The sequence below is a fragment of the Babylonia areolata genome, chromosome 1, assembly GCF_041734735.1.
Source record: "Babylonia areolata isolate BAREFJ2019XMU chromosome 1, ASM4173473v1, whole genome shotgun sequence".
Taxonomy (NCBI): Eukaryota; Metazoa; Mollusca; class Gastropoda; order Neogastropoda; family Buccinidae; genus Babylonia; species Babylonia areolata.
The window spans coordinates 16,491,360-16,506,268 of record NC_134876.1 but is presented as its reverse complement, the minus strand read 5'-3'; the positions used below and the strand labels follow the sequence as shown (position 1 = coordinate 16,506,268).

At 41.6% G+C, this 14,909-nt stretch overlaps 1 protein-coding gene across 2 annotated transcripts in view; it reads left to right on the top strand.

Moving 5' to 3' along the window:
• Nucleotides 1–14,013, top strand: part of LOC143279969 (heparan-alpha-glucosaminide N-acetyltransferase-like) — a 38,697-nt gene extending 24,684 nt beyond the window's left edge. For both annotated transcript variants that reach the window (XM_076584370.1, XM_076584360.1), the window contains exons 12-17: nucleotides 190–316; nucleotides 1,004–1,090; nucleotides 3,007–3,081; nucleotides 4,515–4,585; nucleotides 8,610–8,722; nucleotides 10,971–14,013. In XM_076584370.1, the coding sequence (XP_076440485.1) occupies nucleotides 190–316; nucleotides 1,004–1,090; nucleotides 3,007–3,081; nucleotides 4,515–4,585; nucleotides 8,610–8,722; nucleotides 10,971–11,146 (649 nt within the window). In that variant the 3' untranslated portion in view covers nucleotides 11,147–14,013. The remainder of the gene's footprint in view (nucleotides 1–189; nucleotides 317–1,003; nucleotides 1,091–3,006; nucleotides 3,082–4,514; nucleotides 4,586–8,609; nucleotides 8,723–10,970) is intronic.
• The last annotated feature ends 896 nt before the right edge of the window (nucleotides 14,014–14,909 follow it).

Here is a 14,909-nt window from a genome sequence, read left to right as displayed (position 1 = left end):
GGTTTGTGAGTGTGTGTGTATATGTGAGGGTGTGTATGTGTGAGTGTGTGTGTATGTATGTGTATATGTGAGAGAGTGTATGTGTGTGTGTGTGAGTCTCTGTGTGTGTCGAGGCCCCCCCAGCATCCCCCCGACCCCTCTGACCCCTCCTGGCAGAGCACTGAGGCAGGGCGTGCTGTCACTGTGCAGGGGTTACCTGGGAGCAGGAGGGATGGCGGAGCAAGGCAGACACCTCAACTGCACAGGGGGCGCCGCCGGTTACATCGACCGCCAGGTGTTCGGCAGGTCTCACCTGGACCAGCATCCCTCGTGTCTGGTCAGTTTCCAGTAAAGCGCCTTGTAAACGCCCCCGCCCCTCACCCCGCTCAGGCAGAGACACAAACACACATAAGCATGCATACACTGGCACACACACACACACACACACACACACACACACACACACACATACACACACGGCCACACACACACAGTACACACTCGCAACACACCATACACGCTGACACGCAAGCACACTGTTGTTTTTTATTTTATTTTACCCAGTCCCAGTTTACACGTTGCTGACTACCAAATAGTGAAACAACGAAAGGAGTGTGATTTCTGAAAACGTGTGTGCATGCGCATGCTGGGCATGTTGTTGTGGTCATTTACTTATACTTTCTTTTTGTGTTGAGTGAGTACATGTATGTGTGTGTTCTTGAGCAGGAAATCTATCATACGGTGGTGTCCTATGACCCTGAGGGAGTGTGTGTGTGTGTGTGTGTGTGTGTGTGTGTGTGTTCGTGAGCAGGAAATCTATTACACAGTGGTGTTCTATTTCCCTGAGGTATTTGTGTGTGTGTGTGTGTGTGTGTGTGTGAGTGAGCAGGAAATCTATCACACAGTGATGACCCTGAGGTATTGTATATGTGTCTGTGTGAGTTTGTGAGTAGGAAATCTATCACACAGTGGTATCCTATGATCCTGAGGTATTGTGTGTGTGTGTGTGTGTGTTCATGAGCAGGAAATCTATCAAACGGTGGTGCCCTATGACCCAGAGGGACTGCTGGGAACTCTCACCTCCATCTTCCTCTGCTTCCTGGGTCTACAGGTATAGTACTCTGTGTGTGTGTGTGTGTGTGTGTGTATTTGCATGTGTGTGTGTGTTTGCGTGTGTGTGTGTGTGTTTGCATGTGTGTGTGTGTGTGTGTGTTTGCATGTGTGTGTGTGTGTGTGTTGTGTGTGTAGTGTGTGTGTGTGTGTGTGTGAGTGTTTGCATGTGTGTGTGTGTGAGTGTATGTATGTGTGTGTGAGTGTGTATGTGTGTGTGTGTGTGTCTGAGCGTATATGTATGCGACTGTGTCTGCTTGGCCATTGCTCTCAAACCATTTAGGCAACTATACTCTGCTTTCTGGTGTGCATGTTTAGGTTGTGTCAGTGATGTCAATTTTGTTGATTTGATCATAGATAGACAGACACACAGTCAGATGGGCAGACAGATACAGATAGATGGATAGGCAGCTAGGTAAATCGATACATAGATAACTATCGTTTTCTGTCTTTTTTTTTTGTCCTGTATGAGTTTGAGATTTCTTAGTGAGATCAGTTGAAATGATATATCACAAAACTAAGAGTCAGCTAAGTGCTGATTCTGCCATGGCAGAGTCGGTAAAGCGTTGGGACTTCTGATCCAGTGGTCGGGGTTCCATCCCCAGTTAAGACTTTAATCTGATTTTCCTCACTCCACCCAGTTGTGAATGGGTACATGTCTTTGGCTGGGGAAGGTTTAAACGCGGAGCGATGGCCTAGAGGTAACGCGTCCGCCTAGGAAGCAAGAGAATCTGAGCACGCTGGTTCGAATCACGGCTCAGACGCCAATATTTTCTCCCCCTCCACAAGACCGTGAGTGGTGGTCTGGACGCTAGTCATTGGGATGAGATGATAAACCGAGGTCCTGTGTGCAGCATGCACTTAGCGCATGTAAAAGAACCCACAGTAACAAAAGGGTTGTTCCTGGCAAAATTCTGTAGAAAAATCCACTTCGATAGGAAAAAGAAATAAAAAAAACTGCACGCAGGAAAAAATACAAAAGTAAAAGGGGGTGGCGCTGTAGTGTAGTGACACCCTCTCCCTGGGGAGAGCAGCCCGAATTCAACACAGAGAATTCTGTTGTGATAAAAAGAAATACGAATACAAATACAAATACACCTTCTTATGCTGAGCCTTAGACACAGTGTTTTTTATTATTTTTATTTTAAAAAAAATTTTTTTTGTTGTTGTTGTCAATACTGTTTTGTTTTGTTAACTCACTCGGGACGACAAGTTTTCTCCCTTCCTTTTCCCCTCAGACTGCCCATTTGTAAGGGATTGGGGAAAAAAAGTTACAAAAGACTGCAAAATACAGAATATAAAAATGAAACTTTCAGAACTGGTTTACTACATGTTGGGCTATTACATGTAAAAAAAAAAAAATCAGATCTCTCATCTTATTTTTACAGTTTTGCCATTATGTAGAGAATAATGCCAATTTTTCACCCCAAATCACCATATCCACATTTGCTTTCTGCACTAAATTCACTTTCTTCTTCGTCATCATCCACCTCTTCAATGTCCAGCCCTTCAGTTTGTAGCATTTCAAGTACTTCGGCAACACTAAAACGTTGCCGTCGCTGCCTTGTTCGCTCTAAAACATTTTGAGAAGAACCCGCTTTGCTAACAGGCTGGCACGCAAGCAGACGACCTGTCAGTGACTGTCAGCGTGTATGCAAGACGGGCCATACATGACAGGCTGGCCAGTCATACCATTCAGTTGTGGAGTGACCCAGAATAGCGCTCTGCTTGGCTAATCACAAAATCACGTGTACAGCGATGGATTTTTGTTTGTTGAAAATACTATTCCATTCTGTTGTCCGAAACCGAATACATTTTATGTAGGAATGCTCACGCATTCTGTCGTATGGAGAGAGTTAATTGGTGAAATGATGTGAAGATTTATATTTTAACCCCCAAAGTTTGGCTTTTTCACAGGCAGGAAAAATCTTGTTCATCCACAAAAGCTGGCTGCAGCGATTTGTTCGTTTCTTGTTGTGGGGCGTAGTTTTGGTAAGTGTCAGTGTCCTTGTGTGTTAGTGTGTGTGTTTGTGTGTGTGTGTGTGTGTTCGTGTGTGTGTGTGTTTGTGTATGTTTGTGTGTTAGTGTGTGTGTGTGTGTGTGTTTGTGTGCATGTATGTGTGTGTTTGTGTGTTAGTGTGTGTGTTTGTATGCAGGAGAATGTGTGAAACAAAGAGGTCTACAACTGGGTCTTATAGTCATTCAGATGAGAATGAACCAAGGTCCTGTGTGCAGCATCCACAAAGCACACATAAAAAAAAACCCACGGCAACAAAAGGGTTTGCCTCTGCAGAAAATCCATTTGATATTTTAACAAAATACACTTGAAGACAGTGAAAAAAACAATAACTAAAATCATATCAGTGATACTGCTGCTTCGTGGTGATATACCCTCCCTGGAAAGAACAGCTCCAATCTCACACAGCACAGAGAAATATATCGTGACTAAAAGTGATGCAGTACAATACAGAACAGTACAATACAATGCAATGCATTACAATACAATATAATACAATGCAGTACAGCACAATGCAATGCAATGCATTACAATATAATGCAATAGCAGCACAGTACAGTACAATACAATGCAGTACAGTACAATACAATACAGTACAATACAATACTGTACAGTACAATACAATGCAATGCAGTACAATACAATGCAGTACAGTACAGTACAATACAATACAGTACAATACAATACTGTACAGTACAATACAATGCAATGCAGTACAATACAATGCAATGCAGTACAGTACAGTACAATACAATACCATACAGTACAGTACAATACAAGACAGTACAATACAATACAATGCAATGCAGTACAATACAATACAATACAATACAGTACAGTACAGTACAATACAATACAATGCAATGCAGTACAATACAAGACAGTACAATACAATACAGTGCAATGCAGTACAATAAAATACAAGACAGTACAGTACAATACAATGCAGTACAGTACAATACAATGCAATGCAGTACAGTACAATACAGTACAATACAGTACAATACAATGCAGTACAGTACAATACAATACAGTACAATACAATACAATGCAGTACAGTACAATACAGTACAATACAACACAATACAGTACAATGCAATACAACATAGTACAATACAATGCAATGGAGTACAATGCAATGCAGTACAATACAATACAATAGAATCCAGTGCAATGCAATGCAATGCAGTACAATACTTTTTTTTATACAATACAATGCAGTACAGTACAGTACACGGCAATACAATACAATACATTGATACATCTGCCCATAGAGTTTGTGTGAGGAGCACATCCAGTGACACCAGACAGTCCATGGGGGCTTCATTCAGAACTCTGAACCAACTTTAAAAAAAAAACACATTCCACTACAGGTTCAGCTTACTGACTGAGTGCTTTGATTTTGCAGTGCCTCATAGCAGGAGTGTTGTGCAAGTTTTCTAAAGATGATGGCTGGATTCCCATCAACAAGAACTTGTGGTAAGTGTCGCTTTGACGTTCTTGGAGCTGTCCTTCACACCTGCACAACTTTGTAATGATAACAGTAATAACGGTGATAGTAATTATAATGATAATATTTATGCAGGCAAATAGATTGAGGCGTTTACGCGTTTACGGCTAATAAAAAAAAAAAGGTATATATGTATGATAGTCAGCCGTGTCGGACTGTTACCATCAGAACAGCAGAGGAGACAGCTGCTGTCCCAACTATCTGGGCGAGAATTTGATCATAATGGAGAGTGTCTTGCCCAAGTTACATCCCCACAACTTCATCAAGTTCTTGCACCTACATATTATTATTAGTAGTAGTAGTTCTTTTTTTCTTTCTTTTTTTAATGTATTTATCTATTATTTATTCACCCTTTTTTTTCTTCTTCTTCTTTTTTTTCTCAAGGCCTGACTAAGCGCGTTGGGTTACGCTGCTGGTCAGGCGTCTGCTTGGCAGATGTGGTGTAGCGTATATGGATTTGTCCGAACGCAGTGACACCTCTTTGAGCTACTGAAACTGAAACTGTGGTATATGGGACCATTGACTCGTTGGATCAGTCCTTTACTGAAACTCTTTACAGGGCTTGTACAGCATCGTGGAAGCCCAGAAGAAAAGTCTGGAAAAATGAGAGAACAATTCCCTGGTCTGGAAAAGTATTGAATAAAAAAGAAAAGAAAAAAAAAAAAGCCCTTCAAGGTCTGGAAAAGTCTTGTAATTCTAAGTGGATGAACAAAGAAAAGCAGTGAAAATTAAATTGATACCAGGGTATTCACTAGTCTCTTTCATCAGTAGTCTACCAGTCTTTTCTTCTTCTTCTTCTTCTTCTTCTTCTTCTTCTTTACTCATTTTGGCTTTGTGTTTGTTATGGAACATTTTCATTCTGGTCTGGAAAAGGTCTGAAAAAAAAAAAGTGTGGAAGTTTGTTTGGTCACATCGGTGGGGACGCTGTTTTCAGAACCTCAGAACTTTGCCATGTCCAGGGGAAGGTGGCAGAATGGTTAAGACATTCATCTGCCAATACAGAGTCCATGAGGGTTTGAGTTCGAATCTGCTCTCACCCTTTCTTCCAAATTTGATTGGAAAATCACACTGAGTGTCTAGTCGGATGAGATGATAAACTGAGGTCACGTGTGCAGCACAGCACACACTTTGCACACTGATAAAGAACCCATGGCAAGAAACCCACTCCGGTAGGTACACAAATATATATGCTTGCTCTTAAGGCCTGGCTAGGTGCGTTGGGTTATGCTGCTGGTCAGGCATCTATCTGCCTAGCAGATGTGGTGTCGTATACGAGGTGTGTTCAAAAAGTATCCAACCTTTGTTCATAAAAACTACTCATATCCAGATACAACAAACTTACACTAATCTCCTTCAAAGTAGTCCCCTTGGGCTGCCATGCATTTCTCCCAACAGTTCTGCCACTGTCGTAGGCAGCGCTGGAACGCCTCTTTTGGGATGGCGTGCAGCTGGTCCATCGCATTCTGCATGATGTCTTCTCTGGACTGAAATTTGGTCCCTTTCAGAGGCATTTTCAGCTGTTGGAACAGCCAGAAGTCACACGGAGCCATGTCGGGAGAGTAGGGAGCCTGACGAAGCACAGGTGTGCATCACCAGGGTCCTCAATTGGTCAATGACGATCTCATTTCGGGACGTTGACGGCATACCAGAATGTGCTTCACTCTCCACTGATGTGCAGCCATCCTTGAAGCGGTTGTACCACTCCTTTGTCTGTGTGGTGCCCATTGCTTCATCCCCAAAGGCCTGTTGAACCATGTGGATCATTTCCACTTGGGAATCGCCAAGCTTGACACAAAATTTGATGCAGTAGCATTGTTTTTCAGTCATTTTGTCAAAAACGAAAATCCAATGGCGCTCACTTACACTTCCTCACTAATCGGCGGTCTGCCGTCCACTGACAGCTTCTGTAGGTGGGAAAAAATTCACGTATGCGCATTAGGGTCGCCTACATACATGCACCAAACTACACCTCCCTAGCTTCATTTGTTTACGCATGAAAAATTAACCCTTTCGCTGCCAGGAAAATAAGATTTAAGTGAAATCTATTTGCCAGGGTTTTTTTCACAAAAAACGGGTATAAATTTTCAAAAAATTCTGTGCTCTTTGTTATTGGAGAAAGACCCATAAAAGTATATATTTTCTGAAAGGTAAATGAATAAAGAATACAAAACACATGCTGTTTTCCCATTTTATATATTTTTAGTGACATGCTGTTGTTTTGAAATCAGTGTTTTGTTTTTTGTCACATTTTCAACTTGTTCATTACAAACATTAGTCAGGTAATTTGCACAAAAACATCATATTTTCTGGACAAATAGATATCTGCAAACACAAAATCATACTAGAACAACCACAATATAGAGATAGATACACAATACATTGTGACTTCTCCAAGTGATAAGATGGATGTGAGGCCACGCCCCCTCAGTCTCCACCCCCCTCCTCCTCACCCCTCTCACACGGTCACTTGATTCAGTTCTCATCAGACCACGTTGGCTGCATGCCAAGAATATCGCTCTGCTGCTAATTCGGTCATCTGTCGTCTGCTAACATCTGTACAACCGGCATCACTCACTGACAGTCGCATCGTGGCCACTCTCTTCATTATTCATTTATTTTCTATCAGATCGTCCTATAAATGTTCATCTCTATCTTCTCCTTCGAATTTACGCTTCAATTCTTTCTGAGCATCAGCTAAAGAAAGAAATCATGGTTGATTTAGTTCGTCACGATCGCATGTCTTGAGCACGGCGTCAGTCCGACATTTTGTTGAGCGAGCGAGGAGAGAAGTCAGGCAAAAACTTGGACAGTGACCCAACCAAAACGTTCAAATAAAGGACTGCTTCATGACGTAGATGGGGTTTCTAGCTATGAATAGAATCTAGAGAGATTCCCCAGGCTAAAGCTACCACTATTTTTGCCAAGGAAGTAAATGCAAACCAGGGAAAAGTCAGAATATTTCGATGACGAGTTATCTCGTCATGCAGGCAGCGAAGCATACATGCTTGCCATGACGAGTTATCTCATCATGCAGGCAGCCTAGGGGTTAAGGTCGGATACTTTTTGAACACACCTCGTATATGGATTTGTCTGGACGCAGCAACGCCTCCTTGAGAAAGTGAATCTGAAGCTGTTTTCCCATTCTGCTGGGCACCTTGTCAGTCCATGACTGGAGTGCAGGTGTGCAGGCCCTAAGTGTGCCCTTGTGTTGGCCTTTCCCTGCGTTGCCTTGTTTCTTGAGGGCCAGTTGTGGTGTTACATGTGCACGAACAGTGAATATTCGGGTGCTTCATGTTCTGTGCTTTTTTGGAACACGATTTCACCTGAATGATTGTACGCTTGACTGTAATCCGTGTTGATGGTCCTCGGTAGTCGCCCACTTGGTTTAAACAAAACTTTATTCAGTAAACATGTTATACATGTGCACATGGACAGCAGAGCAACAACAAGCTAACAGCTTCTGTCCCACTGACTGATCCTTTGATCGCTCTTTCTCCTGTTTCTGCCTCTTCTTTTTCTCCTTCATGTTTTCCTTCTTCATTCATGTCTGCTTTTTTTCTTTGTGCGCTTTGTTTGAACTTAACAAAATGCAGTAAAAATGACGTCTTTTTTCAGGATTTTATTAAAGATAATGTACATTTGTATCGCACCCTTTCTCTTTAAGAGCTCAGAGCACTAATAAAAGCTTACAAATCACATGGACCACCCATGACCACTCTCCGTCTATCTCCCCCCAGACCCCCCAGTCCCCTCTTTCACTCTTCCCTCCCCCCCCCCTCCACCCATCCCCTCCCCTCTCTCTCTCTTACCCTGTACATGCATGTGACACATACATGTGTCGTCTGTTTCTGTTCTTTGGTGGAAACTGTGCCATGCTGGTAAGAGGTCTGATGTGGTGTGTGTGCGCACGCGCGCGTGTGTGTGTGCGTGTGTGTATGTGTGTGCATGTGTGTGTGTGCATGTGCGTGTGTGTGTGTGTGTGTTTTTTTGCAGGTCGCTGTCCTTTGTGCTGGCTCTTTCAGGAATGGCGTTCCTTCTGCTGTCTGTGTTTTACCTGCTGATTGACGTCTTCAAGGTGTGGAACGGTGCTCCCTTCCTCTACCCAGGTGAGTCACCTGGCGCCGGCTGACTGCCATTGTTGTTGGGTTAACAGACCTGGATTGTGACACTGTTATTGATGTGTTAACAGACCTGGATTGTGACACTGTTATTGATGTGTTAACAGACCTAGGTAGTGACACTGTTATTGGTGTGTTAACAGACCTAGGTAGTGACACTGTTATTGATGTGTTAACAGACCTGGATTGTGACACTGTTATTGATATGTTAACAGACCTGGGTAGTGACACTGTTATTGATGTGTTAACAGACCTGGATTGTGACACTGTTATTGATATGTTAACATACCTGGATTGTGACACTGTTATTGATATGTTAACAGACCTGGGTAGTGACACTGTTATTGATGTGTTAACACACCTGGGTAGTGAACTGTTATTGATGTGTTAACAGACCTGGATTGTGACACTGTTATTGATGTGTTAACAGACCTGGGTAGTGACACTGTTATTGATGTGTTAACAGACCTGGATTGTGACACTGTTATTGATGTGTTAACAGACCTGGGTAGTGACACTGTTATTGATATGTTAACAGACCTGGGTAGTGACACTGTTATTGATGTGTTAACAGACCTGGGTAGTGACTGTTATTGATGTGTTAACACACCTGGGTAGTGACACTTTTGTTGATGTGTTAACACACCTAGGTAGTGACACTGTTATTGATGTGTTAACACACCTGGGTAATGACACTGTTGTTGATGTGTTAACAGACCTGGATTGTGACACTGTTGTTGATGTGTTAACAGACCTGGGTAGTGACACTGTTATTGATGTGTTAACAGACCTGGATTGTGACACTGTTATTGATGTGTTAACAGACCTGGGTAGTGACACTGTTATTGATGTGTTAACAGACCAGGGTAGTGACACTGTTATTGATGTGTTAACAGGCCTGGATTGTGACACTGTTATTGATGTGTTAACAGACCTGGGTAGTGACACTGTTATTGATGTGTTAACAGACCAGGGTAGTGACACTGTTATTGATGTGTTAACAGGCCTGGATTGTGACACTGTTATTGATGTGTTAACACACCTGGGTAGTGACACTGTTATTGATGTGTTAACAGACCAGGGTAGTGACACTGTTATTGATGTGTTAACAGACCTAGGTAGTGACACTGTTATTGATGTGTTAACAGACCAGGGTAGTGACACTGTTATTGATGTGTTAACAGACCTAGGTAGTGACACTGTTATTGATGTGTTAACAGACCTAGGTAGTGACACTGTTATTGATGTATTAACAGACCTGGATTGTGACACTGTTATTGATGTGTTAACAGACCAGGGTAGTGACACTGTTATTGATGTGTTAACAGACCAGGGTAGTGACACTGTTATTGATGTGTTAACAGACCAGGGTAGTGACACTGTTATTGGTGTTTTAACAGACCTGGATAATTACACTGTTGTTGTTGTGTCAACAGGTCTGGATAGTAACACTATAGTTGATGTGTTAATATAATTGTATAGTAAAACTACTGTTGATGTGTTAACAAAACTGCTTGGTGACACTGTTATTGATGTACTGATAGATCTGTATTGCATTTATGCGATTACTATGTTTAATACAACTTTTTACTGATTTTGCAGTTTTTGTGTTGACACTGATGACAGAACCGGATTGCACCTTTGCCATTGCTGTATTGACAGAACTGTATAATGACTTTCTTATTGTTGTGTTTACAGAAGCGTATCGCAATTATGCTGTTGCTGTGTTAACAGAACCGTATTGCAACTTTGCTGTTGACGTGCTAACAGAACTGTATCATGACTCTGCTGTTGGCTGTGTTAACAGAACTGTTTCAAGACGCTGTAACAGAACTGTTTCAATACGCTGTACTTGTCATGTCAATAGAACTGCATTGTGATGTCGCCTTTGTTGCGTTAACAAAACGGTTTCATTCATAACTGCTGTTGACTGTGTTGGCAGAAGTGTGTAGCGACAGTACTGTTACTGTGTTGACCGAACCACATCATGGAACTGTAATGGACGTGTCCGCACAATTATACAGCGACTTTGTGACTGCTGTGTGTAACAGAACAGTTTTTGTGACTTTGCCGTTGCTATGTCAACAGAACTGTACAGAAACTTTGTGGTTGCTGTGTGTAAGAGTACAGTTTTGTGACTTTGTAGTCACTGCGTCAGCAGAACTGTACAGCCTACATTTTGCTGTCGCTGTGTCTAGAGAATCGTTTCATGAATCCCGCCACGGTTGTGTTTCAGGAATGAACCCCATAGTGCTGTACATGGGCCACGAGCTTTTGAAGGGTCGGTTCCCCGTGGAGTTTGATGTGCCCAGCACCCACGGGGCCCAGCTGGCCATGAACCTGTGGGGCACAGTGTTCTGGGTTCTGGTGGGCTACTACCTGCACTACAAGGCCATCTTCATCACCGTGTGAAGGTGTTCTAGTGGGCTACTACCTGCACTACAAGGCCATCTTCATCACCGTGTGAAGGTGTTCTGTGGACTACTACCTGCACTACAAGGCCATCTTCATCACCGTATGAAGGTGTTCTGGTGGGCTACTACCTGCACTGCAAGGCCGTCTTCATCACCGTGTGAAGGTGTTCTGGTGGGCTACTACCTGCACTGCAAGGCCGTCTTCATCACTATGTGAAGGTGTTCTGGTGGGCTACTACCTGCACTGCAAGGCCGTCTTCATCACCGTGTGAAGGTGTTCTGGTGGGCTACTACCTGCACTGCAAGGCCGTCTTCATCACCCTGTAAAGGGCTTTCCATCACCTTCACACCAACACTTACTGGCAGTTTTTGTGACTGATTCTTGGTTACCTTCCGAGCTGCTCCTGCTGTTATTTTAAGGACTTTTTTTTTTTAATCACTGTTTCTGGGTCTGGGGCTACTCTCTGCACTTTAAGGATAGGTTTCTGGGGTCTCGTCATAAGCTCCTGAGCTGCTCCAAGTTGACACAATACTTTTTAAATCTGGGTTCTGGGTTCTTGAGCAGCTACCTGCAATTGAAGGACAGGTTTTGATGACTGACTGTGGGTCCTTGTGTTTTAAGGACACTTATTTTGGGGGAAGGGGTCACAGTTTTTGGGTCTGGAGCTGCAATCTGCACTGAAAGGACAGGTTTAATGACTTGATTCTGGGTCCTTCCAAGCTGCTTACTGTGTTTTAAAGACATCTTTTTGATCACCGTTTCAGGTCTGGGGCTGCTATCTACACTTTACAGGACAGGTTTCATGGTCCTCCTGACCACCTGCTTTTGTTATAAAGACTTCTTTTTTTTTTTAATCACGGGTCTGTGTCTGGAGCAGCTGTCAGCACTTAAAGGGCAGCTTTTATGACTGATTGTGGGTCCTCCCAAGCTGTTCCCTGCATGGAAAGGACCATGGCTATGTTCTCGTTTGCTGCTACTTGCATTTTAAAATAAAAGAAAAAAGTTCATCATGCGTTACAAGGGTGTTTTAACTGAACTGCAGGATTCACACAACATGATTTCATGCTGGTTTTATACTCTGTTCTTACAGGCACAGGAGGTAGGAACTTCAGCCAGCAGCCTTGTTTGGTATTAGTGCATTTCTGTTGAAAAGTCATCTCATCGTCCATGTTCATAAACGTCAGTAGCCTGTTTTTTGAGGAGTTTTGCTGTCAGTATTTTATTGGTCATTTTTGCGACAGTGCAGTTTAGCTGGGCAGATTGGGGTTTTTTTAATCCTTGTTAGTGTTTTTCACCTTTTTAATATTTTTTTAGTCCATGTTAGTGTTTTGTCACCTGTAGTCATTAGCTTCTACACCAAGTGTTGTCAAATGATAACTTACGCTGAAATCTTCAAGTGACTACTAATGGTGAAATCTTCAGTCTGAGATGTGAAATGGTAAAATTTTTTTATATATTAGATATTGATAGTAGTACATCATTGTTTGATGATTAGAAAGTGTAACTGTGTTTGTCAGTGAGTGTAAATAGTAAATAAATAATAGATAAATATATAAAAACGAACTACTACTAATGATAATAATATGTATAAGGCGCAAAAACTTGATGAAGTCAACTATAAGCATATATAAATTTAAAAAAAATAAAAAATTTTAAAGTAATAATAATAATAATAATAATAATAAAATAAATAAATAAAAAAGACAACAATGATGATAAATAGCAAATAAATGTAAAACATGCAGACACACATTCACACATACACACACAGATGCATAACAGATATGCACGCACAGAATTCCTGTATACTGGCATGCACACAGGTGTTTGAAAAACTGGCCTGACAAAAACCGCATTTCCAGATTGAAAACAAATAACTGCCATGTAAGTATTATAAATCAGCACATGTCCAGTATTCATGTTGGTTTTTTTCCCCCTGCCTATCTTGGTCTTCATCAGTTCATGCATTGTCTTGTGTTTTGTGTGTGTGTTTTCTTTGCACATCAATACAGATACAGCTCACTTTTCCTCAACTGAAAGCAGACCTCCATGACAGGCAATTCTGGCTTGTTGTGAACAAAATCATTAGTGTATGAGTGGGTGTTTGTGCGTGAGAGAGAGAGAGAGAGAGAGAGAGAGAATGTGTCCATGTTTGTGTATGAGAAGTTGTGTGCACATGTGTACGATCCAGTTGACCTTTGCGCATCTTGGTGAATAGAAGATGATCACTGATTTATGAATATTCAAGTATATCCAGCACTTATATTTGCTTTCTATTTTGCAGGTAGTTTTTAATGCATGTCTTAATGAATAGATCAAAAGATGGTCACTGAATCAGGAATGTGTATGTCATGAATTGTGTGTAATTTTTGTCTTTGTGTTTTGCATACAGCTGAAAGAAATATTTAATAAAGAGATCTGCTGTGAAATCTTCATGCATGTTTCTAGGTTGAATTATGGAATACTTGATGCACAGTTTTCATTTCAGTAAAAACGTAGAACATTTTTAGTGGTAAAATCTGCTACAAAAACCACAATATAGTGTGTGTGTGCGTGTGTGTGTGTACGCTTGAGCATTTCCCAGATTGTTGCATGTGCCTGTTTTAACTATCAGTCAGATTTTATTTACACTCTTTTAGTTTTGGTAACTTAATGACAACTGATGGAGCTCATAATAATGAACAAATGTTTTAGTGAGACAATACAGCTTGTGTGTGGTTTGGATTTTGTGTTTGCGTTTTTTGTTGTTTTTTGTGTATTTTTTCTTTCATATTTTGCACTTAATATGCCAAAATGTATTATACAGGTGACAAGATGGATTTTTCATTTTCCGCATGAGTTGATGGTATACAATTAAAATATATTTTTGTTTAACAATTTTGTGACTGGATATTTTCTGTAAAGAAACATGGCTGAGAACAGAGCAGAACACCAACAAGAAAATAGAATGAAATTCACGAGAGTGTTTGTGATCACAGAGTATTAATCTTGACATCAACCAGACAAAAGTTGGATTTAACAGGAGCGATGGATGAGTTCAGTGTGTAGGTGGGTCAGATGAGCCTCATGATTGTTCAAGGAAAGAGTTGAAGGTACTGAGACTGTTAGATCACAGCACAACAGCTTGTGGTGATTGAGAAACTGAAACATTCTGTCCACAGAGAACCTTCTAAACACACACTAAACTCACATGTATGTATACACATGCATGTCTTCCATCCAATCAAAAAAGCACACACACACAAGTGTGTGCGCAGCGTAACGCTTCACAAAGTGGTCAAGGCATTTCTTTTGCTGGTGTGTAAGTGAAATTATTTCATAGTCAGTGATTTCTTATCTGACCACTTCTCTCCATAGTCTGTGTTTTCTTAACTGACCATGTCTCTCCATTGTGTTTCCTTAACTGACCACTTCTCTCCATAGTCTGTTTCCTTAACTGACCACGTGTCTCTCCATTGTCTGTGTTTCCTAAACTGACCACATCTCTCCATAGTCTGTTTCCTAAACTGACCACTTCTCTCCACAGTCTATGTTTTCTAAACTGACCACTAAACTGACCACTTCTCTCCACACCACCTCTCTCCCACCCTCACAGTGGCTGGAAACATCACAACCTCTGCTCTCCCATGACAGAACCGACATTTTCACCATACAAGTATGTCATCCCTCATGCAGAGTATAGCTTATGGTATAGTGAGCCCATTTGGAGTTTTTCTTTCGAAACAAATGTTCATTTACCAACACATGAAAAGATTGTAAA